This window comes from Vipera berus, assembly GCF_964194415.1.
Source record: "Vipera berus genome assembly, chromosome: 3".
In the NCBI taxonomy this organism is placed as follows: domain Eukaryota; kingdom Metazoa; phylum Chordata; class Lepidosauria; order Squamata; family Viperidae; genus Vipera; species Vipera berus.
Genome location: NC_138204.1, coordinates 74234628 through 74258961, shown reverse-complemented (window position 1 = coordinate 74258961; position 24334 = coordinate 74234628). Strand labels below are relative to the sequence as shown.

Here is a 24334-nt window from a genome sequence, read left to right as displayed (position 1 = left end):
GGGTTGTTTGCTGATATTCTGCCTTAGTTATGTGCCCCTCTTTCCACTTCTTATATTTGTCCTTTTTATCTTTCAATTTATCAGAGAGTTCTTTATGCAGCTATGCTGGTTTCTTTTGAGAGCTGTTATTTTTCTGCTTTGTTGGTATTGTGTTAAACTGGGCCTTTATTATCTCACTTTTCAAAATTTCCCAAGCTTCTTGAGTTGTTTTCCCCTTTAGGATTCTCATCCATGGAATTCTTCCCATGATCTCTGTAAGTTTATTGAAATTAGCTCTTTTAAAGTCCAAGACTCTAGTTTTACTGTGTTCTTTCTATTACTTGTGCTTCCAGAATGTTGAACTCCAATATTGCATGATCACTTCCACCCAAGGTTCCTGTGGCTTTGACACCTTCTATCATTTCATCTCTGTTAGTGAGAATTAAATCCAATATGGCTAATCCCCTAGTTCCCTTCTCTACTTTTTGGGAGAGAAAGTTGTCTGCTAGGTTTGTCAAGAATCTGTTAGATCTTCCACTTGTGCAGAGTTTGTCTCCCAGTTGATATCAGGGTAATTAAAGTCCCCCATTACTATTGTGATGCACTTCCTACATACCTTAGTTAGCTGACTAGCAAAAAGTTCATCTATTTCCTCTGCTTGGTTGGGCGGCCTATAGTATATACCTATGGCAATGTCATTTCCCCCCCTTTTTATATTGTAATAATTTAAAGAATCTGAAATAAACAGGAAACTATTTTGTTCTGATAAAGGAATACATAGGCTAAGGGTCCAGATAAAATTGGAATATTGAAACTTTTAGAATAAGATTATGGAATTACAAAATGCAAACCGTTTCTCATGGGAAATTGATTCCGTTTAGGTTTTAACCAACACATAGGTAAAGAATTTTATGATTTGAAAAACTGGACACTAAGGGAGACTAAAGATTTTAGGTAGAAGAAAGATATGCAAGATGGTGCAAATTGTAATGACAATAAAACTACTAGAAGAGACTTTTGAAGAATTGAATCAAACAATAATACCCATAATATCAACAAAGAGTAATGGTGTCTGCTTCATGGGTACGCTATATTTAAAATATATCATTGAAGAAAAGTCAGATGTAGAACACAAGTTATATGACAAGATAGAGATGATATTGAAAGTAGATATATACCTCATAGGCCAAGATAATGATTTTAAAAAGGATATTTCACTGGGTCTAGAATAAAAATTGCTTTTGGATTTACAAAAGAGGCTTGTTTAGAAGACTATGCAATGGGACAAAGAAGAAATGAAGTCCAATCTTAAAGCAATATTTGAATAAACTAAAAATTAAGACTATTAGAAATAAAAGGAAGCAATATAAAGTTGGTACATCTGATCAAGGATAAAATATGTTGTTACTTTTAGCAACCCTTATAAATAAAAGGAAGGAATATAAAGTTGGTATACAGAGCAAGGATAAAATAAGATATGTTGTTACTTCTAGCAACTCTTTATGAATCTATAAAGGGTTGCTAGAAATAACAAGATATTTTATTTTATCCTTGAGAGAGACCAGGACTGAAAGGACGATGCTTTATGGATTTATTTATAGAAAAGATGGACTTTGAGATGAAGAGATAAATGTAACTTTAGAGAGAGAGAAGAATTTATACTTGTCAAAATAAAGGTTGCAAGTCACTTTTTTAATATATTTCTTTAGTATATTACCTTTCTTTTTCTTCTTTCTTCTTTTTCCTTTATTTTTTACTCCTACCTGTTTTCTTTTCTTTCTTTAAGTTTAGTTTGTATTAGATTTTAATATTATAATGACTATAGCATTTCAGATAATATATGTTCTCTGTCATGTTTTATGCAATACGTTTTTATCAAGGTAGGATTCTCTTTGTGGAAGACAAATTGAAGCATGTTTTGCTTTTCATTCAAACTATATTTCAGTGTATCCATCATAATATATAGTCCTTTTTGTTTTCCCCATTTTTCAATGTAATATCTTTGTTTCTATATTTTTATGGGGGGAAATTCTTTATACTATAAGTTTATATACAGAGGAATACAGTATATGATATGTCCATAGTATACCATAGGTAAAGGTAAAGGTTCCCCCGCACATGTGTGCTAGTCGTTTCCGACTCTAGGGGCCGGTGCTCATCTCAGTTTCAAAGCCGAAGAGCCAGCGCTTGTCCGAGGACATCTCCGTGGTCATGTGGCCGGCATGACTAGACGCCAAAGGCGCACGGAACGCTGTTACCTTCCCACCGTAGTGGTCCCTATTTTTCTACTTGCATTTTTATGTGCTTTCGAACTGCTAGGTTGGCAGAAGCTGGGACGAGTAACAGGCGCTCACTCTGCTACGCAGCACTTGGGATTTGACCCGCCAAACTGCCGACCTTCTGATCGACAAGCTCAGCGTCCTAACCCACTGAGCCACCGCGTCCCTTATAGTATACCATATAATTATTTATACATTTATTTTTTATTTATTACGTTCCTATGCTGCCTGTCTCACTGATACAGTGATTCGGGGTGGCTTATAATATAATTACAAGTAAAAAAAAAGTACTAGAAAATAAAATAAAAATTAAATCAAAAGGCTAAAAACCAAGATGATGGACCTTCTGAAGACGGAGATTTTTACCCGGTTAACCACATCAGAAAAGGCTCTTCTCCTGGACCCCACCAGCTGAAACTCTTTGGTCTATGGCAGGGGTAGGCAACCTTGGCTCTGGCTATGCTGGCTCAGGAATTCTGGGAGTTGAAGTCCATGAGTCATAAAAAAGCCGAGGTTGCCTACCCCTGGTCTATGGGATTCAAAATAGGCCCTTTCTGCTGGCATGAGTGGAGTAGGTTAGCCACATTGGAGTGAGATGGTCCTCAGATACCTTCAACCCATGCCATAAAGGGCTTTAAAGTTGCTGAGAGGTCAAAAAGATCAAGGATGAATGCACTACCCCAAACCTGTTACCACCAAACAGATCATCCACAAGTACGACCAATGCCATCTGTGTCCCATAACTGGGCCTAGAACCTGACTGAAAGGGGTCCAGATAATCTGTTTCATCCAGGGCCCTCTGCAACTGCAACACAACCACTTTTCCTCCACCTTCCCTGAAACTGGATGGAAATGGTCCAGGCAGGTGGGATCCAGTGAAGATTTCTTAAGGAGGGGACAGACCAAGGATTCCTAAAATGGTCCTGGAAATATTCCCTCTTGCAGTGATATATTAATTACTGCCTGGACCCACCTGCAAGTCCTGGTGGTTTTAGCAAAAAGGTGGGGCAAGGATCTAATAAACAAGTAGTTGCAATAACAGCCCAAAGGACCCTGTCCACTTCCTCAGATCCAACCGAGTCAAATTGCTCCCAGATAACTGGGTAAATCTGTTCCCTGGGCACCTCTAATGGACCCACTCCACACTTGGATTCCAGGCCGAGACAAAGATGGATACAAGTAAACAGAGTCCATACAGTAGTTCTAATTGGGAGTGGACTGTGATGCATTCAATCCTTTGCATTAATAAACATACTAGACTGTGATGTGCTGTTCTTGATGAAAAAGTGTTGTGTGTCTGTTCTCTTTAGGAACTCTGCATAATCTTGTAGTAATAACAAAATCATTGTGAATCAAATCAACTTTGGAACTACGATTGTACTGTAAGTCACAGAACTGGCAGATGTTACAGATGGTTAACATCAAAGATGATTGTTCTCCCCCCCCCAAAGCCCATGGATGAGTGGCCAAATGCATTTTAAATCTGAAAGTAATTAAATTAAGAACGTCTTAGTTATGGAGTTTAAACCTTCAGATAATGCACTTACATGTTAATATTGTTTTTAAATCCGAAAGGGGCAACACTTGGTTTTTAGCTTTTCTATTTAATTCCTCTAATTTTAATTGTCTTGTAGGACTTTTTTTAAAAAAAACTTTTTATCATATTGTAAGATGCTGCATCAATGAGATGAGCAGCACAAAAATTAAATAAATAAAATAAAATAAAATAAAACACTCTGTAAGAGCCACTAGGACTTGATGAAATTGCTCACGCAGGGTCCGCAGTTGTCAAGATATAGTCTAATCAAATTTCAAAGTCTTTTTTAAAAACTAATTTGAAGCATGTACTGGTCTGAGTGAATATTCTGCCTGTTTGTTTTTAAAAATGTTGTATAATAAATCACAGCTCCGACTTTCAAGGTTGCCAACAATTAGATGATGCTACAGCTACTGTTAACTGAATGAACTTGAACATGCCTTGGTGAGGTGGTTCTCTCTCTCTCTCTCTCTTTGTGTATGTGTTTATTCGTGTATTTCAAATATACTTTATTTCTGGGAAAGGGACAAATCTAATCTGACCTCAGCAGCAACATGGGGACACTGTGCTAGGGTGGATTTTACATTTTGATTCTAAAAAAAGTAAAATCCATTTGAATTAATAACTCAGCATTTCTGAACAGCCTGTTTTCCATGGAAGACTTGATATTCCTTCTATAGAGACCAATTAACTGAGGCACTGTTTTCCTCTAATAGCCAATTATATTAATTACCAATAAAACAATGTGTTTGCTTTGCTTGAATCCAACCTGTTGGCTTTGTCAAATGCTTTGCATTTCAAACTATGAAAGTCTACAGTAACAACTATCTAGAATCAGCAAATGAAACAAAATTCCCCTGTGAATGTAAAGGGTGCTGGCACTGGATCAGGCAATTAAAATAGCTTTTTCCTCTTGCTGCTTCCCTTGTTCTATTTCTAGTCCTCATTAATTTCTTACACTTGAGTGGACCTGTTAATGGAGATGCATTGCACAGAGATAGATTCTTTCTTTCTTCTTTCTTTCTTTCTTTCTTTCTTTCTTTCTTTCTTTCTTTCTTTCTTTCTTTCTTTCTTTCTTTCTTTCTTTCTTTCTTTCTTTCTTTCTTTCTCTTTCTTTCTTTCTTTCTTTCTTTCTTTCTTTCTTTCTTTCTTTCTTCTTTCTTTCTTTCTTTCTTTCTTTCTTTCTTTCTTTCCTTCTCTTTCTTTCTTCTTTTCCTTCCTTCCTTCCTTCCTCCCTCCCTCCCTCCCTCCCTCTCTGGCTCCCACACTTTTGCCAGCTAATAGGCACCAACCCAACAAGTGAATCCTGCTGCAATGACTTTATGTTCTGAAAAGCTGAATCTGTTGCATTTTTTATACCTAAGCAAGATATGAAAAACATGAATTTACTCAAGCAAATATAAACTGGGCTGCAATTAGTATCTTTCTTCACTCAGAGATAGTCTATATTTTTAACAGTAGCAATCATTGAGAAATTCTCTTGGGGAGAACTATAGCATGGAAAATTGCATCTTTTAAACTACCTACCAGTCACCTTCAACATCTAGCCAAAAACGTTGGTGCCTGATGCAGTTTGTTGTGGAAGAGAGTTGATATATAAACAGAAAAGAGAAATGGACTTTAATAAGATCTTTATTTTCCTCTTTAGTAAGGAAACGGGCCTTTTTCTTCAAGCCCAACAACCTCTTGGTGCATTTCTTCCAGCAATAAAACCTTATGATGGAGATGCTTGTATGGCACTGGCTCTAATTATACTCTCTAGCCCCATTTCACTGGCATGTTGCATTCACATACTGATTTGCACCAAATCTGATCAGTAGCGGACTCTGCCATTAAGTGGCCAATGAAGGCTTTTGTAGACAGCCGAGATGAAAAGGGAGCAGGTGTTTGTAGGCAGAACAATGTCAACTAAGTGCCCTGACTAGCCTGGAGAACAGTTTCTCATAGCTAATGTCAAAATCAGATTTAAGTGCCTGTCCAGTCAGCTTCAATCCACCCTTGTCCTCTTTTGGTCAGACCCATTCTGCTTAAAATGTATGCAGAGAACTCTCTTATTTTGATGGACTCTCCTTGTCTTCCCTCTGTGAAATATAAGATCAGGTTTCTCACCCGTACGCTATAGAGAATTGTCAACACTCCCTACACACCTTCACTTTGTTTTCCATTGATGTGTCTTCCTCACTACTATTCTGGCATCTCAGATGGTTCTCCCCGACCCGCAGCTGTCAATGAATTCATGGCTGCTCCCTGGCTCCCTTCTGCAGAATCTGCTCATTATGGTGAAATAGGAAAGATCAGAGTTCACGTTCAGCCTTCTGTAATGCGTGTAGGGGTGTCTTAATTGTGCTTCTTGTGTTCAGTGATGCTTAACAGGCAAAAAAAGAAGCTCAGAGAAAAGGAGAATATGAGAAGGATGAACTTGCAATAAAAAAAATCCCCCAAAAGATATCCCTTTCCTATCCCCCCCCAAAAAAAGTTTCTAATATAACAGTTAGTTACAGCAAAACAGCAGAGAGATTTGATTATGACGCATTTTTACAGCTCTTAAAGAATAAATCTTAAGAATAAAGTGTTGGGGGAAGAAAAGGGTGGAATAAAGGTTAGAAACTGACATCTATTGTCTCTTACAGCCAAACAGACCTATGGTATAACAAAGAGAATCTTACATTCATCTGTTTAACAAAGGTAGGAAATCTTACTGCCTTTCTGGTTATCAGAGTTAACTATATCAATATAAGGAGTCCACAGATAACTTCTGGTGGTGTCATTGATTCTGTATTGTCATTGACCTAGGTTTGATGTAATCCATGATATTATTATATTTCAGCTCTAATCCATTATTTTGCCGAAGAATAGTTTTACAAAGGGATGAGAATATCTTTTGACACTGATTTGTGGCCTTGTTGGCTTGTCTCTACTGTTTTGAAAGCTCTAATCATGTGAACAGATAATAACATTCCCTGTACTGAATATTCTGTTTCGGACCATTCTCAGTACAAAATGTTGCACATCTGGCCAAGTGGTTTATGATTCACAACATGTATTGTTGCCCCAATAAGCTTTAATCTTGAGGGTTTCATGGTTTTCATTATATTTTTCATTGCAGTGCAACCCCGCAATGGAGCATGTAAACTGTCCATTGAGTGAGTGATGGGATGGGATTCCCAGCCTAGCGCTTTTTTCAAGGCTGACTATGAAGACATTTTAAAACTTTGCATTGTATTAACCTCTGGATTCTGAGACACTTAAGCATTTGCTACAGCTCATGAGTTTAACTGCTAGCCTGCAGTTTGTGTAGCTTATAAAACAGTGATACGAATTGTTTGATTTCTGAATCTAAACATTTATATCTATATCAATCTCCACAGCACATAAAACTTGGAGGAAACAATTTTTTTTATGTTTAGCTTGTTTATTTGCAAAGCCAACAATCCCCTGGGACCTGGATCATAGTCTTGTCATATCTCTGCTTGAGTGCATATGTATAAGCGTTGTCACCTAGAACAGCAAAAATATTGCCAAAAATGGTTTTCCTCTTAGGAGCACTAGGTGGCACTGTGGAGCAGTATTTCTGTCAGCAGGACAGCCTTGAGCTTCCAGCCTTTCACACTTTTCTGCAACTGTATTCTGAAGAGACACATGCACAGTCATCCTCTCTCATTTGGTGTCATTATTGCAAAATTTTCTGCGACAAAATTACCTTTTGGGATGCTTAAACCTGATTGCTCCTTTGCTAGGTTGCTGGCGAAGGCAGTTTGCATTTGATCCAAATCCATAAATACAGGCAATCTTCGTTTACCAATTGCCTTATTTAATGATTGTTTGCAGTTACTATGGCGATAAATTGTGATCAGCTCTTGCATTTGCAACCTTTGCAGGTTTGAAAAGCAGAGGAAAGCTGAAGGAAGGTCATAAGCATAGCCATGGTTTCAATTAGTGATTGCTTTGCTTTACAACCAAGTTGCACGTCTCAGTTGTGGTCACTAAGTGAGGATTACATATAGCTTTTTTTAAAAAAAATAGTAACCTTGGGTTTCATTTCATCATGGTTGCCCTTTTCACTACTAAGATAAACATCTACTCCTACACCCAAATATACACATAGACATGTGGACATTTTTCATCAGAATGTATTTCTGGTGGTTTTACACATTTTCCTCTTCATATCTTTTTCTTTTCATATGAGAAATTGATCAGTTTCCAAAATGTGTAGGTCTACTTATGGAAAGGAGGATAAAATTCCCAAATGGTATCAGATGCTTTGCTTATTGTCTTCTGAACTACATTAAGGTTCTACACGTGGGCAGCTTTAGGAAATGACTAGCTTCTTGATATATAGGGACACGGTGGCTCAGTGGGTTAGGACGCTGAGCTTGTCGATCAGGTCGGCAGTTTGGCGGGTCGAATCCCGAGTGCCGCGTAACAGACTGAGTGCCTGTTACTCATCCCTGCTTCTGCCAACCTAGCAGTTCGAAAGCATGCAAAAATGCAAGTAGAAAAGTAGGGACCACTCCGGTGGGAAGGTAACAGCGTTCCGTGCGCCTTTGGCGTCTAGTCATGCCGGCCACATGAACACGGAGTCGTCCTTGGACAAGCACTGGCTCTTTCGGCTTTGAAACAGAGATGAGCACCGGCCCCTAGAGTTGGAATCGACTAGCACGCATGTGCGGGGGAACCTTTACCTTTACCTTTAGCTTCTTGATAGTGAAAGAAACTGATTTAAAATCTGACTGCATCTCACTGTAGCCTTGGAACAATATGATTGGACAACATTCAAGAAAAGCTATAAAGATCCGGTACTCTGAATTGCATCCCTCTCGGAGTTACACTGTATCTTCAAACTCTATTAATCATTCAAGAGAACACTAAAAAAAAATGAATAAACTAGCCACACCAAACAGAGAAAAAGAAAATAAGCCCCGACATCGGATATTAATCAGTTAACAATTTTGAACAGTGCCACATTAAGCTGCATTGGCACTGTAGTTTTAATTCAAAGTGTTTGTAACAAATTATCTATTTTTTAAAAGACATTCTGGCTGATTTTTTTGGGGGGTGGGTGTTTCGACATAGATTAAGCAAAAGAGACTCAGGGAAGATATAAAGAACATCATTAAATTAGAAGTGCAGGTGATTGCTGACAGCAGTGTTTTCTCAATCTCAACAACTTTTAAGACTTGTGGACATCAATTCCCAGAATTCTGGGAGTTGAAGTCCACAACTCTTAAATTTGTGGAGGTTGAAGAACCTTGATCCAGAGCTTTGGAAGAGATTCTGCGGAGCCACCTCAGCTGATGGATGAGATTGACGGATGCAGAGGTGAAAAGGAAAACGAGCAATCCTACAGGAAGCGTGGAGCGATAAATTTCTCTCCTACCATGAAAGAAAGAAAGTGTAATTTTTCCACCACGGGGAGTCCTAAGATGGCGATTTCTCACAGGGTAACAATTATTTCCCCCTCCTTTCTTCGTGCTTACTAGAGAAAATATATATCAGACCCACTAATTACTTTTACTGGCACTGAATACAGCACATTCCTGGGTGAGCAGCCCCTCTCCTAAATTCTGCAACTTAGCTGATTTATGTTTCCTCGCCTTCTTTAAATTACTGGAATAGGGGGGAAAATGGTGAAGGACTAATTTACGGGGGAAGTATTAGCTAACGGTAAATAAACAAGCCAGCATAAGGCTCTGTGCTGTAATGTACAATGCCTGGGAACCGTGGCGACAGAGGAAGAATTGTTGCTGCCAATCGGTGGAGATTCCTCACTGCAGGTAGATGGTTCTTGCTGTCAGCCACTGTCTTCGAAGCTGCCACTGTTGCTGCAGGAAGGAAATCTCAGGGTACTCATGGGATCCGACACGTAACCTGTGGAAAACAAAAAGAAGCTCAGGTGCTTGTCGCAAATGTCGTTCAGCCTAGCTGCTGCACCTTGTCTCTCTTCTTCCTACGTTCGCCAAGCCTCTGTGTACAGGAAGCAAGCACAGAGGGCTTCCCTCGTAGCAGAAATGCACATATTTGCTGCCCAATAATAATAATAAAAAAGATGTTGTTGCTTTGGCTACATCTTTTATGGCCCGAAATAACCGCATTCAAAGTAATTTCTTTTCAGGAAAAAATGACAGAGGGTGGGATCTAACAGGCAGACGGGATGCAGTTCGTGTTCACAGTCTCCTTAGCCATTTAAGATGATGGCCGATAGGAAAGTGGGAAATGCGAATATCCTCTCACGCTTCTGTTTGATTTTTAAATATACGTATCTTGACCTTGAATGGAAGATTCAGTGGTTAACAATAAGCTGTCTGCCAGAAATAATTATGTCCTTAATCCTGCATTATTACTGTTAACAATAGCTTATTCTACAAGCACCTGTTTGCTTGTCAGAGTATTTATCATCTGGGCCATTGGTTAAATGTCATTACTTCAATTCTTCCTTTTGGGGAATATATGCCAGTTTAACCTAGTCACAAAATCTCTGAACTAAGACCATCATGGGTGAAGATCACTTATAATATAAACGTGTGTGTGTGTGTGTGTGTGTGTGTGTGTGTGTGTGTGTGTGTGAGAGAGAGAGAGAGAGAGAGAGAGAGAGAGAGAGAGAGAGAGAGAGAGAGAGAGAGAGAGAGAGAGAGAGAGAGAGAGAGAAAAATATGGAGGGAGGGAGGAGGGGAGAGGAAGCCCAGTAACCAAAAAACCCCCCCAAACTCTCCCTAATGGCATAAGGCAAGAGCCCAATTCTCACATCAGGGTAGAATTAATAGTCACTTCAGTATCATATACCATTCAATATCACATCCAACAACCCCCCCCCCCAAAAAAAACCCCACAAGCATCGTTTATTACAGTGGATATTTTCATTTTATTTCTTTACATTTTAACCCCTTCTTTTTGTTTTAATTTTGTACCCTCAGGATCATGTCTGTAATCTTTCAAAACAAAGAATGAAAAAGAAATGCTGAAATAAGTGGACATGCTGATAGGTCTAAGTTTTCAAGTTGTGATAACAATTCTGGCAATATTCTGAAAGAATCTCACACAACTTTCCTGAATTTTTGGAACTTACTATAACCTTTCCAGACAGGATCAGTAGTAGAACCTGGGCCTGTGGTGTCATTTGGTAGATTCAACTTGGCTCTGATCACTGAAAGGATCCGCTATGAAGTGTGCCTTGTTGATTTGATAAAGTAAGGGATTCCTCTCGCTTTATCCAAACAAGACAGGCCACTCCATTTCTTCTGGCCCCTTTATCTAAAACCCTGGTGGAAGGGTCTCGTTTGTGTATGGACCCAGCATGCAAAGACCTTCAAGTAGGTTTGCCACAAGCTCCATATGCAAGAAATATTTGAACAAATGTAGTGGTTAATTATTAAAAATGCTACATTTTTTTCTTGCTTAATACCAGAAATATCACTCGTTTAATTCATGAGGACGGTGCCTTACTTTGGAACTGATGCCTTTGACAACTAGCAGTGCTGTGTCAAGCCTCTGATAAGTCCTGGGCATTAGTCTGCAGAGCGGCCTCAGAGGTGTACAGGCCTACTTGTTTAGTGACTGCCTCAGATAGTGACCATTCACAATTATGACTGGTGAAAAAGTAACCTTATTTAGCATAACAAAAGACTTTAGGTGAAACTGATCAAGGTCTGTTGGCCAGAAGGTTCTAATCAACTAATTAAGGTCACAGAGCTGACCTTGCAGTTAGCACTTTCTAGGTAAGTACTACACTGCAGAGAAAAGCAGGTCAGGAGAAGATCGCTTATTAAAGGAATCTCTCTGGTCTGCAAAGAGGAGAAAAAAACAACAACAGATGAGGCACAGGACACTGTAGGAAAGAACTTTACTTGAATGATATGGTGGTCTTTGCAATCCCCCCCCCGTGTCACAGGTTCACTTAGCGACGGTGTAATTTACCAACGATTCCACAGAAACCAATTCAATCACTAAATGAGGATTACCTGTACTTAGTTGGACTTTAATTAAAGTTAAGCCACTTGAAGGTCTTGCACAGCTCAAGGAGAAACATCTGAGCCATGATAGCACAGTGGTTAGAATGCAATATTGCAGGCTAATTCAGCTCACTGCCAGGAGTTCGATCCTCAGTGGCTCAAGGTTGACTCAGCCTTCCATCCTTCCGAGGCTGATAAAATGAGGACCTCAATTCTTAGGGGCAATGTGCTGACTTTGTAAACTGCTTAGAGAGGGCTGTAAATATTGTGAAGCCGTATATAAGTCTAAGTGCTATTGTTATTGCTACAGTATCTCCTATTACCAAGGTTGCTGATTTTTTTATTTCTGGGTGCTATAAATTTGGAGGATCAATTTTATTACAAACTAAACATTATCAGTCCATGCATACAGTTTATTATTATTGAAGAGGATCTGTATTTTACCATTTTGGTCAATAGGTGGGCATTGAAAATTTCTTCTCATCTCTTCCAAAGAAAGGCCTTGAGAAGAGTGCTGACCAGCGCTGTAAATGGTAGAAGAGAGAAATGGTGAACAAGAGTACTTTTTCAGAACTTGCTCCAAAACCAGTATGATTTAAAAATAATCTACCCTCATTCAAAATATGGAAATGCCTTTTACAATGGAAGAACTACACTGGAATAAGAGGAGGAGGAAGAGGAGGAGGAGGAGGAGGACGAGGAGATGGATATACAGAGAAACATTTCTGGAATAGCTTGTTTCTGATCTTGAGCTTTGCCTCAAAGTCTGGACTACTTTCAGCGTTATTAGCAATCTGAGGTGACAGATCCAGCACACTATAAATATTTTATTTACATCTGTACTATCAGGTTTGTGCATGCTAATTTCTTTGCTAAACAGAACATTCCTCTTTTGAAGCAAATCCCAATATTATTCCCTGTAAATACATTCCTTTATTCTTGGAAGTGTTCAGACAGCGCCAGCCTTTGCCAGCTGCTCTCATTTGAGGGGCAACTATCATTATCAAGTATTCTGTCTGAATGAAAAAAAAGCTGCCCAACTGGCCATTAATAGCCAGGTAATTTGTACAACACATCTGCGGTAGCCCAAAGTGAGGAATTATTTGAAGTAATTTCAAAGAACAGTGTTTTCAAAGAACCTTTTGTGAAGTTGTGGCTGAAAGAACAAAGATTCAAGATTATTTCCAGCAATGCCTCATCCGTGGTGATTTTGATCACGATAACTTCACATTGATGGCCGGTAAGACTTCTGTAACTTCAATGGCTAGTTTCACACTATCGGATACATTTCTTAATTGTTTATTCTAAAGATACTTTTCTGGAAATAAGTCCCATTGAAACAGAAGGGACTTAATAACAAATAAACCATAGATATCTGTAGGAACCTTTACACTTTATAAGGCTATTTTTCATAAGATTCATATTGCTCTTCTTCTTGCTAAAATGTGCCTGCTTTCCATTTAAATGAAAATATAAGGTAGCTTAATAATACATCTCTGCTTAATAACAAGTTCCATGTAAGTCTCATTGAAACAGATTTCTTTGCAACTCAGTTTGTGTTGCCTTGGTGTTAATATTTCCAATTATTGGTCTGTATATAATTTGTCTCTTACATATTGTTTATCTCTCTGTCCATCCATACAGATGTCTCTTTTCTGATAATAATACCAGTGCTGAAAAATAAAGGATGAATAATTGTTTACTCTCATACCATATTTAATTAGGCTCATAGGCCAAGGCTAAACTTGTTGTTTATAAAGAATTCTATCCATCCTGTGGAAATATTTGAAAACTTTTGGTAAATGTTCTTGAGAGTATTAAAAACTACTTGCTGACTTGCAAAAGGGACTCTGCTCTTTCTTTTCTTGTTGGAACCAAAATATGAAGCTCTCTTGAGCTCAGCAGGTCACGTAGTTTTTAGCTTTGCCTGATCTACTTTTTTTTTGTTATACGGGTGGATTTTAAATTTATTATATTGAGCATATTTGAACTTTTTTTTGTTTACCACCCGGTATTTTAGAATGAAATATAGGCTAAATCACCTTTAATACTTGAATATGCAAATAACACACGAACCTTTAGTATAATATTAAAACCAATTTAATAATATTTGCTAATAAATATTCAGCCATTTCAGAGTAAAGACTATCCTGAAAGAAGTAATTCTTCTTAATACCACCATTGTCCAGATTAGCTATACTGTTTCAATATCAATCTTTATTGTGCTAAAACTAAATATGCATACAATGGAATATGACTCATTAGTTGAAGCCCATCCATATACTGAATTTCTTGCACTTCTACTCTGTGGGTAGTAGAAGAATGAATTCATGTCATTAGCATTGCAAGGTCTCTACCGAATTGAAATGGTTTATTTATTTACTTAATTCAATCTATTTATTCTTTCTTGCTATTAGAGAAGCCATACTTTGTCTATGTCACTAATCTGACTTCACATTTACCTAAATTAAAACTAATGTATAGTTACGAAAGTGTGCCCAGGCAACAGAATCTAATGAGTGTCAAGGTCAAATGCAAAACTCAGAGTCACAAATATTACTCAAAATAGCTCTCACAGAGTTGACATTGCCTTGGACTCTAAAAACACACTTTCCACAACTTTCAGAGAAGACTATTTCTTAGAGGAGAGATATTATTTGGTAACCTAACTTGAGTCATCAGCTTAGATTTTTTTTTTAATCAAAAGAGAAGATAAGACTTGGCTTCAGAAAAATGGTTCAAATCTACGGCCCAGGTTAGTTACTCAGTTATAGATGTACTAACACATCTACAGTATGGTATGGTAGTCTGGAAAACGTTTTGGTGTTCTCTAAGCTTGGTTGTTGTTGGGTTTTTTTATTTTTTTATTTTTTTGCAGACGTTTCATTATCAAACTAGGTAACATCTATCACATACAATGCACATATATTCAGACAAGTAAATAAGCTTGCATCTTAGCATTTCTAAAATACATTATGAACAAGTCATAATCCCAGTGCAATTGCTCACTGCCAGATATTTCAGCCTTAAGAAGGTAAATATGTTCTCAGAGTTATGCAACTTCATCAAGGTGTTTGGTTAACGTATTGGGAATATTACTGAGGGAAATGCAAATAATTTGTTCAGAACATGTTCAGTAACAAAAGGTGGAAGATTGGAATGAGTTCAGGAATAAGAGGGTGATGTTGGCTTCTTTTGAAATGAGACTTCTGGACATATTCCATCTAATTAGGCTAAATAAATAAATTGGAATGTATTGATTTGGGTTCCTGATGATATTGTCAGAGCATTATGTAACAAGAGCCAATTCATATTTCAGAAGTGGGAAAAACAAGTATGAAATAAAACCGTCATTGCCTTGGTGTTTTTACTTTATTTATCAAAGGTGGATTCCATTTAGTAAACATCTGAACAGAATTTGTCATTTCCAGATTCTGGAAGTCAAGTATTTCTCCTTTAGCTAGTAGACCCCCCACTTAGGCTACTTCTATCCCCTTTAAAATATTTTGCTTCAGAATTATTAAAAATGGTGTCTTAGTTTCCAATAAGAGAGGCCATAAAACCATGTAATTAGTTACCAATCTTTTTAATCAAAACCAATGAAGCCCTTCATATCAAAGCCTCAATAACTGAAATAGCTTTATAAAATATTTCTTTTAAGACTTGTAATCAGAATTAGACTCCTTCATTCAAAAGTTATCAAATTGTATTGTCAATCATACTGGAAAAAAATCTACAGAGGCATATTACTAGATGCTGACTGTTGCCTTTCAAACACATTTCCCTATGGAAAGTTTTATAAATTACAACTGCTATAAAAACCTTCCATATCATGGTGGATGGATGACATAAAGAAGGACAGATGTTACTGCTCTAAGAATATTGGAGATTGGGCTTTTTAAATAATTATTTCTCCTGAACAAATATTAACAGTCATATGATATTCATTTAATTAAAAAGAAATTAACTACATATATAATATTTTTCATTTTTCTTCTCTTTATCATGTCATAAAGTAATCAAAGAAAACCATGTAAGAATTGCACTTTTGGAAAGCAAAACAATGCATAAACATCTGTCAGGCTTGAAATAGCAGTTCATGTGTGAAGGTTCAATTTAACTGATTCATTGCTAAAAGCCTATGCACAGGAATGTTCTCAACTAAAGATCAGTACTGGTTAATATTAGATAAGTGTCAGTGACAATCAAGGGGGGCTGGACTAGTTCCTTTGTGGTTACATAAAGATTCTAAACTGAATCCTCTTTTTAGTCCACTCCCTGGCTTTGCCATTCCTCCTCCTACACTGTCTGAAGACTTGTGTGGTAGCTCATAGGACTATCAGAAAGTCACTGTAGCCTTCTGGTTTTGCATCATGGTAAGACAAGACAAAGAAAGGCAGAGCTCTGCCTTCTGTGCCCGATTTCGCCCTGCTGGGGCTCCTGAAAAAGGCCTAAAGTCACTCCAAAGAGGCGATGAAGAAGGAGGGGTGCCTTGTTGATCAAGGAGAGCCAGAAATCTCTCCATTCAATCCAAGGAAAGCCCTCTAAACTGGCAGGGGAAAGACCAGCCACACCTGTATGGCCAACCATTAGCTACTGACAACTGAAGAAGAAAAGCTTTAATTAGCACACCATAAACAGCATGTTTATTGTTATTGTTACTTCTATAATATTAGTGAAATATGATGAAGATGTTTATACCTAATTTTGTATATATCAATAGTATTAAGAATTGTAATTGTTTAATGAGGGGAAAAGGGAAAAATATGGGGAAGAAAGGAAGATCAAGGAAGAAATACTGGATTGTGCAGTACTGAATAGATTTATATTGAAGAAGTTAATGTTAAATAGCGTTGTTTACCAAGCTTTAAAGATTGTAATTTTTAAAAATTAATAAATCCTATAAAAAAAGCAAGAAAGTCACTGTAGATCAGCTTTTCCCAAATTGGCAGCTTCTAAAAGTACATCCAGACAAGACAGTAAGTCTCGAAATTCTCAAGATAGCCAAAATGAGTTCTTCCAATTACATTTTACTAAAACATTTTTTCCAAACATCTTTATGAAAAAGAAGTTCCTCAAAATTATTTCAAAGAAGAACAGAACTTTAAAAGATTTTGATGAAGTCATTCTAACTGATGTTCAGGCCTTTAGGTAGTTATGAAATGCTGAGAGGTAAAAATACATGTTCTGACTTTCAATGTACTGCCATCCCTCCACCAATATGCAGCTCGCTGCTTTCCCATGTTTCATTAACCCCCACCCCCAAAATATCCTACACAAAATTTCCATTGACATGTATGTATATATGCACAGTATGTATGTATGCACACTACTATTTATTGCCAACAAGGGAGATCACAGAAAATTTCTTCCTCTTTTAGAGAAGAGCCTTGGTGGAGCAGTGGGCTAATGCCTCCTTAAGTAACACCAGCTGCCTGCAATTATTGCAGGTTCGCATCCCACCAGGCTCAAGGTTGACTCCGCCTTCCATCCTTCCGAGGTAGGTAAAATGAGGACCCAGATTGTTGGGGGCAATAAGCTGACTTTGTAATAATGCCGCTTGGGGGGGGGGAAAGCCCTAATAAGCAGGCATATACATAGAATGAAGGCTATTGCTAAACACATTGATTTGTGCTTAGAGTGTAAGCCGCCCTGAGTCTTCGGAGAAGGGCGGGATATAAATGGGATTAAAATAAATAAATAAATAAAATAAATCCAAATAAACAATTCATCCAATTTCTCTGGATGAATTGAGTGGACAAAGTCATAGACACAGTCAAATTCAAGATTATTTAGGAGAGAAAGGAAACTAAAAGTACGTAGGACATTAAAAAACATGTTAGTGTTGCATCTATACTATGCACAAATATTATGTGAACATTCAAGATATGAGTTAATGTGAAGTAATATATAAAGAATTCAAACCACTGCATGTAGATTGTGACCTAACATTTATTTATGATAAAAACATCTGCTATTACATTACCCAGTGCTTTTTTTGTAAAAGAAAAAGGTGCCGGAACTCACACATGTCATACAACCCACCTTGCCTACCCTACAAGGTTCCATTCAAAAAAGGTGCCGGAACTCCGTTCTGAGCGTTCTATGAGGAAAAAAAAGCCCTGACATTACCAGTTCTATTCTAGAGCTACTGCAACTCTCTGTTGTTCCTCTTTGTGTTTTGTTTGGAAAAGACAATGGACTAGAACATTCTAGTTATCTTTTCGTGCACATTGTTTTATAAGCTGTGCAAAAGTAAAGAAATACAGTACTTGTTGAGTGGTAAAACTGTATTTAACATTGCAAAAACTGGACCCAAACTCAAAACATTTCAGGGAAAAAGTTCACACCTGCATATCCATCTGGAAAAGATGCTGAGATGCATATCTTGGGGGATTAATTAATGATCTCAACTCAAGGCTAAACCTGGTTCTACAATCTTTTTACTCTCAAGCATTAAAGGTCTAGTCATTTCCCCCCCCCCCATTCACTGGGATTGAAAATGACAGACCACATTCACTTTATATAAAGTTTATGCAATTTTATCATCGTTATTCAGTCAAAACTGTTAGGAAAGTATATTCATTCCCTAGACCAGGAATGGGGAACTAGGGCAGTTTTATCAGTTGTGGACTTCAACTCCGAGAGTTCCTGAGCCAGCATGGAACTTCCAATTCTGGAAGTTGAAATCCACAAATCATAAAGGTGCCATAGTTCTCTACCTCTGCCATATATGACAAGGTCGTCTTAGAATTGAGAAATGGGGATTTCCATGTGGAAGCACCTAAATGCAATCCCTGTTATGCTTCTTCAAAAGGAATAGATCGCAGGTGCTGTGAAAAGCTTTGTTGGAAATCCAGGACAATAAACAGAAATTCCCAAGACAATAAGCAAATTAAAAAGTCCTTCCTGATATTGGTCATGCATATTTTATGTCTTATCCTTACACCAAAAATAGAAGACTGCCTAGTTCTCTATGTTATTTGTTTTTTCATATGTTGAGGCCTATGCGTGATAAGACCTACATGTAGGTCCTGCTGTTTGACTGAAGCATTGGCAAGGGAGCATCAGCATGTCTCCAGAACCTCTAATCCATTTATTCTCAACCTTTTTTTCACCATGGACCCCCTTTAAATACCTTTTGTGGCCATGGACCACCAAGACTTAACTCACGTTTTAAGCCACAACATTTCTTCAAGCCTTTGGGGCCCTCTGTGATGACATCGCACCCCCCCAAGGGGTCCATGGACCACAGATTGAGAATCACTGCATCTATGTCCATGTCTGTAGACAGGAAATCATAAGGTCACAAAAGATGCTGCATTGGATATACAGAGGAAACCAGCTGATGTATTCTCTATTGAGAATTTGATAACAGATTGGGGTAAACAGTCTACAATCACCCCCTTCCTATTCTATGCTTCAGTAATGCAATAGGTGAGTTCTGGCATATGCAAATAACAAGTCAAAAGAGTGAACTAGATAACTTTCCTACTCTGGACTTACAAAAGAGATTTGTTAAACCTTGGAAGAATTCTATGAGAAGAGACAAAGAGAAAATAGAAGGAAATCAAGTTCCAGGACATTGTTTGGATGGATTAAAGATCAAGATAGTTAAAAGTAAAGGGAAGGGATATAAAGATTTATTTGATCAAGGTTAAAATAGATTTGTTATCTGTGTTACCCCTTAATGGACTTTTGTTGATCAGGAATTGAATAGCTTTCAGGATTTATTTATAGATAAGAAGAACAGATCATTTGTTTTATTTTTAAGAGGGGGTCATAAGTTACTAAACATTAATTTATACTTGTGATGAAGGGGAGGGGGGGGGTCATTTCTTCATATATTTTTCTTTTTCTTTCCTATATATTCTTATGTCTTCTTTGTTTCTTATTTTTATTTCTCTTTTTTTTCCTTTTCTGAATTTTCTATTTTTTTTCTTTTTGTCCTTTTTTTTTAGTTTATATTAAGTTTTTACCCTTTTAATGATAATTTTTAAATAAAATTATTAAATTAAAAAAAGGAAATAATAAAGCCACAGTGTAGGTATAGTTAGAAAAATACAATTCAGTCTCCGGTGTTCTCAAAGTACACCCTAAAGTGTAGGTGAAATATAACTGAAAGGAAACTCTAGCTGGGGAATAGGTAATCCAATATGCCAAAGGGTTCCCATAGGAACGTCGCATCTTTTATTTATATCTGCTTGGAAGAGCTGCCTCATTTGGAGTCTGACTTGTTCAATGTGCAGGCGGCATCCCCTGAAGTGGGGCTGCTGGAAACTTGTCTCCTGCTGCTAAACTACTACTTGGTGCTCTGAGCCTACTGTCATTCAGTGGTTACTGGCTTCTCATGGTTCATTACAAACCTTCATGCAACATTTTTAAGGCTCGACATAAAAAAGCATCTGCTGAGAAACATACTTCCCTGCCTCTAGTCCTTGTAAAGCTACAGGCAAGTGCCTCGGTTGACTTGAAGGAATGGCAGGGTTGCTGCAAAACCCAGAAATGCTGCCTTTCTAAATATTGTACCTTCCTGTCAAGGTTTCTGGGCTCGGAGTCAGAAACGTAATGATGTGACCATTCCCAGATTATTCTCATGAGAGTGGAGCCATTGGGCGTGATCCCTAGATTTGAAGGAGCAAGAGGGTTAGTGATCTTGTCATGTTTTCCCCTGGGGAAGCCAGGTGAGAGAGGCCTGCTTTGCTTTTCTAAAGTCTACCTGTGCAAATTTCGGAGAACATCTTTCAGCCCCGCTCTTTGGTTTAAGGCATCGCCGTTTGAAGGACACAACAAATGCAACACACACACACACACACACACACACAATGTATCATCCACTTACTGAATGTTTAATGCTTTTGCAAGAATTGGAAATTGGAAGATGCATCCAATTTGAAGAAAGCATCTTGGGTCCCAACCCCTCCAGAATGATTCCACAATCTGGAAACACTTATCAAATTTCTTGTACAACAAGCTTGTTTTATGAAAAAGATTGATGTCTGTACATATGACAGCATAGAACAAATCGTAGAATCATGAGCTTGGAGACCATTCAGCCATGTGAAGAGGTCAGGCAAGAAGAAACAGGGACAGGTTATCAAACTGGAGAGGAAAGCATGAATCATGAGCTGCAGCCTATAGGGAAGGCTTATTACCCTCTATTTGGGGGAAGAGAAGTACAGTAACCCCATTTCATATTTCTGACATCTGAATAACTTTGGCAAACCATTACATCAAATGTCAGTGTTTTTAGTGTTGAGTTGCAAACTTACAGTTTCCTGGAATTGAGCCCTATTGAATTCAATGGGGTTCATTCTAGAGCATAGACCGCCCGAGTTAAGAATAAGATGCAGGTGCTAAAAAGGTGAATGACATTTTAGTCTGTACTAATGGAATAATCCTTTGCAAAGCACAAGGAAATAAATTTTGCAGTAGGCAAAATTACAGCAGGCATAATTTAAATTCTGTATCTAGCTGTGAATACTTTGAATGTAAACAAATTGGAATGACCCATACAAGAAGAGGTACAGAATGGAGGCAGGACAGCTGATCTGTGGGGTGGGAAAGGAGAAAGAAAAAGTTGGAAGAGCAGGATCACTGAAGAAAACATTCGGATAAACATTTTAATCATCTGAATTTAATCATCTTGACGGCCAGTAGATTGGTATCTTCAAAAGAATCTGGATAGTACCTATTGAGAATTTGATAACAGATTGGGGTAAGCAGCCTACAACCCACCCACCCGCTTCCTAATCTAGGATTCAATCATGCAATAGCGAGTTCAGATTTTACTTCTCTGTGTAAAGCTTAGATGGTGAGTCAGTTGTATTGTAACCATCTATAGTGGATTATTCTGATTCTTAGCAATATGTAAAATGTCCTTTCATATAATATAAATTTTCACCTAATAATTTATTCCATGAAAATAAAACTATAAACAGGAACTGGCATTGTTCATGTCTCTGTGTATATGTGTTTATGTGCATATCCTTCCCCCTTTACTCACAGCCTGCCTGTAAGTCAAGTGACAGCTCACAACTTACTTTCTTCCTTAAATATCAGTAAGTTCACAAACCTGGCAGAATATTTCTTCTTGTGCTTGAACTCCTCAAAAGCATTAATGCCAAGCTACATTTATTAGACCAAAGTGGGTACTTAATGGACAGGATAAAAAATGGTTGTTGGATTTTCAATGTTTCAGAAAAATCTCAGTTGAGTTCTGTAACTCAGAAAACATTTTTTTCCTCATTTAGTTTACCTTCAGTAAATTGGTTTGTATAAACGTTGAAATGTTAGATTAAAAAAAACCCCTTTCATTATTAGCTAATGACTGATACTCTTTTTTAAAAAAGGTGCATTAGTGAACATAACTTTACGGAAAATTAAGTAATTATTGTGTATATTATTTCCTCCCTGTTTCCTATTTCCCTATTTCCTCTGGAGAAAACAATGGATTTTCACCAATGCAGATACAGTAAATCCTACAGATGCATTTTACTGTTGCTAGGGTCATTTTTTTAATTAGAAAAATACTCTCAAGATCTTTTTTGGGTGGAACTTGACAGGATAATAGAATTAGATTTGTTGAATTCCACTAAACTGTAAAGTAACGCATCATCAGCTTCACTTACTTTTCAAATATTTCTCTGTAGTGGAGCTCATCCATCTACCTCTGCTCGCACATAAAACCATGAAAGCAAAAGGCCAAGTCAATCAATCATCTAAGAGACAGAATGTTATGCATTTAGCAACGATTACAGACTATGGCCAGTTCTTCTGGGTGGAACGCAGACTGTCTGGGCAAAGGACCATGTTCCCCCCACCAATCTGGGTCTAAATATTATTCCAAGATTCTTTTATGCCTGCTAACCTGACAAGGTTCCATTTAAAGCAGTAATGCCCAACACGAACAAATTTCCCATTCCGTTCCCATTCTGCTTGGGTGAAGCCAGTTCCACCAATCTGCACCCACAAGCTCTCTTTTGAAGACCTTTGCATTTACAATAATGTTTTCTTCAACAGCATTAATCCACCATTCCTGAGTGCCCAGGAGTCTCATCTTCCCCCTCTTCTAAACACATCCATATGCTAAAACCAAACAGGGAAGTTGCCAGATGTGCCACTTTCTCTGCTGATGGGTTCTTGTGGGGGCTGGGAAATTAGAGGAATCTGGATGGTTGCACTGGACTAGACAATCTTTGTGTGTTCTATCTTGCCCCTTTCAAAAAAAGAGAGGCCAATTGTAGAATCTTTCAGATTGGTGCTGGGATCTCTTTTTCACCTGTGTCTCTTATTCTGGAATTGTCACTTGTTTACAGTCATTTAGAAAGTGTTCGAAGTTACATCAGCACTGAAAAAAGCGATGGCCATTTTTCACACTTACAATTGTCGCAGTGTCCCCCTGGTCACATGATCAAGATTCAGACACTTGGCAACTGGCATGTACTTACGACGGTTGCAGTGTCCCGGGGGCATGTGATCACCTTTTGCGACCTTCTGACAGGCAAAGCCAATGGGCAAGCCAGATTCACTTAACGACCATGTTATTAACTTAACAGCTGCACTGATTAACTTAACAGCTGACTCAAGAAAGGTCGTAAAATGGGGCAAAATTCACTTAACAACTGTCTCACTTTGCAACAGAATTTCAGGCTCTGCTGTGGACATAAGTTGACTACCTGTACTGATGAGGCAGCACAGCAGGAAGAAAAGGACTTCTGAAGTCACATGCAGAGAAAGAGGCAAGATTGCAACCAGATTGTCAGCAAGCTTCCTCAGGAGAAGGAACCAAGGCCCACCAAGTTCAAATTATGGTTCGGATAAATATCCCTAGAATTCCAATCCAAGTAAGGGAGCATTACCATTCCTACATGACAGCCCTCACTTCAAACAGATAGCTTCTTCCCCCTTCTCTCATTCTCTGGCCTTTTATTCTGGAGGCTTGAAAGAAATCGTCTTATTCACTACAAAAGCCCCAATCATTATTGCCTCTTTAAAAGTCCAAATGTATCATCTGGACATCTTCCCACCAAACCTACTTCTGGGAATGTAAATCCTTCCTATCTACTTCTAACCAAATGAACAGGCCAAGGATCAAAACAAGAGATTTTCTCAGAAGCATAAGGACCGGGACTGGTGGGTTTCTTCACCTTTGTCCCTCACCTCCCACCAAATGTCTACAACTGGCAGGAAGACAGCTACAATCGTCCCTCTTAAACTGGCCTGAGCTGGGGAGAGAAGCAAATTTTGACAGACATCTTAACAGGCAGATAACCGGGACACTGTTGATGTCACCTAGTTCGGTAGTAAGACGTCTGCAAGAAAACTATCAACCTCAAGAGAACCAGGGACTCTAGATATTAACAATCTGTCCAGGCTTGTTCTGGTTTGGGGCTAGTGTTTTTATTTTTATTTATCAAATTTAGACACCACACATCTCCTTCACAAAGCGACTTTGGGTGGTATACAGATAAATTATTAAAAGCATAAAAATGAATAAAAAGTTTAAAATAGAGGCTGGATAGTTAAAATAGTTTTACCCAAGGGCCTTCAAAAAAATGCTATTTTGGAATAGTGTAATCCCAGTAACAGTA

General features: G+C 38.0%; 1 protein-coding gene across 1 annotated transcript in view; it reads right to left on the bottom strand.

Moving 5' to 3' along the window:
* Window positions 1-9586: 9586 nt before the first annotated feature.
* Window positions 9587-24334, bottom strand: part of LOC308666503 (serine/threonine-protein kinase TNNI3K) — a gene marked incomplete at both ends in the record, with an annotated part of 226850 nt that continues 212102 nt past the window's right edge. Inside the window, 2 exons of the mRNA XM_081325369.1 lie at window positions 9587-9663; window positions 12186-12265. Coding sequence (XP_081181495.1) covers window positions 9587-9663; window positions 12186-12265 — 157 coding nt within the window. The remainder of the gene's footprint in view (window positions 9664-12185; window positions 12266-24334) is intronic.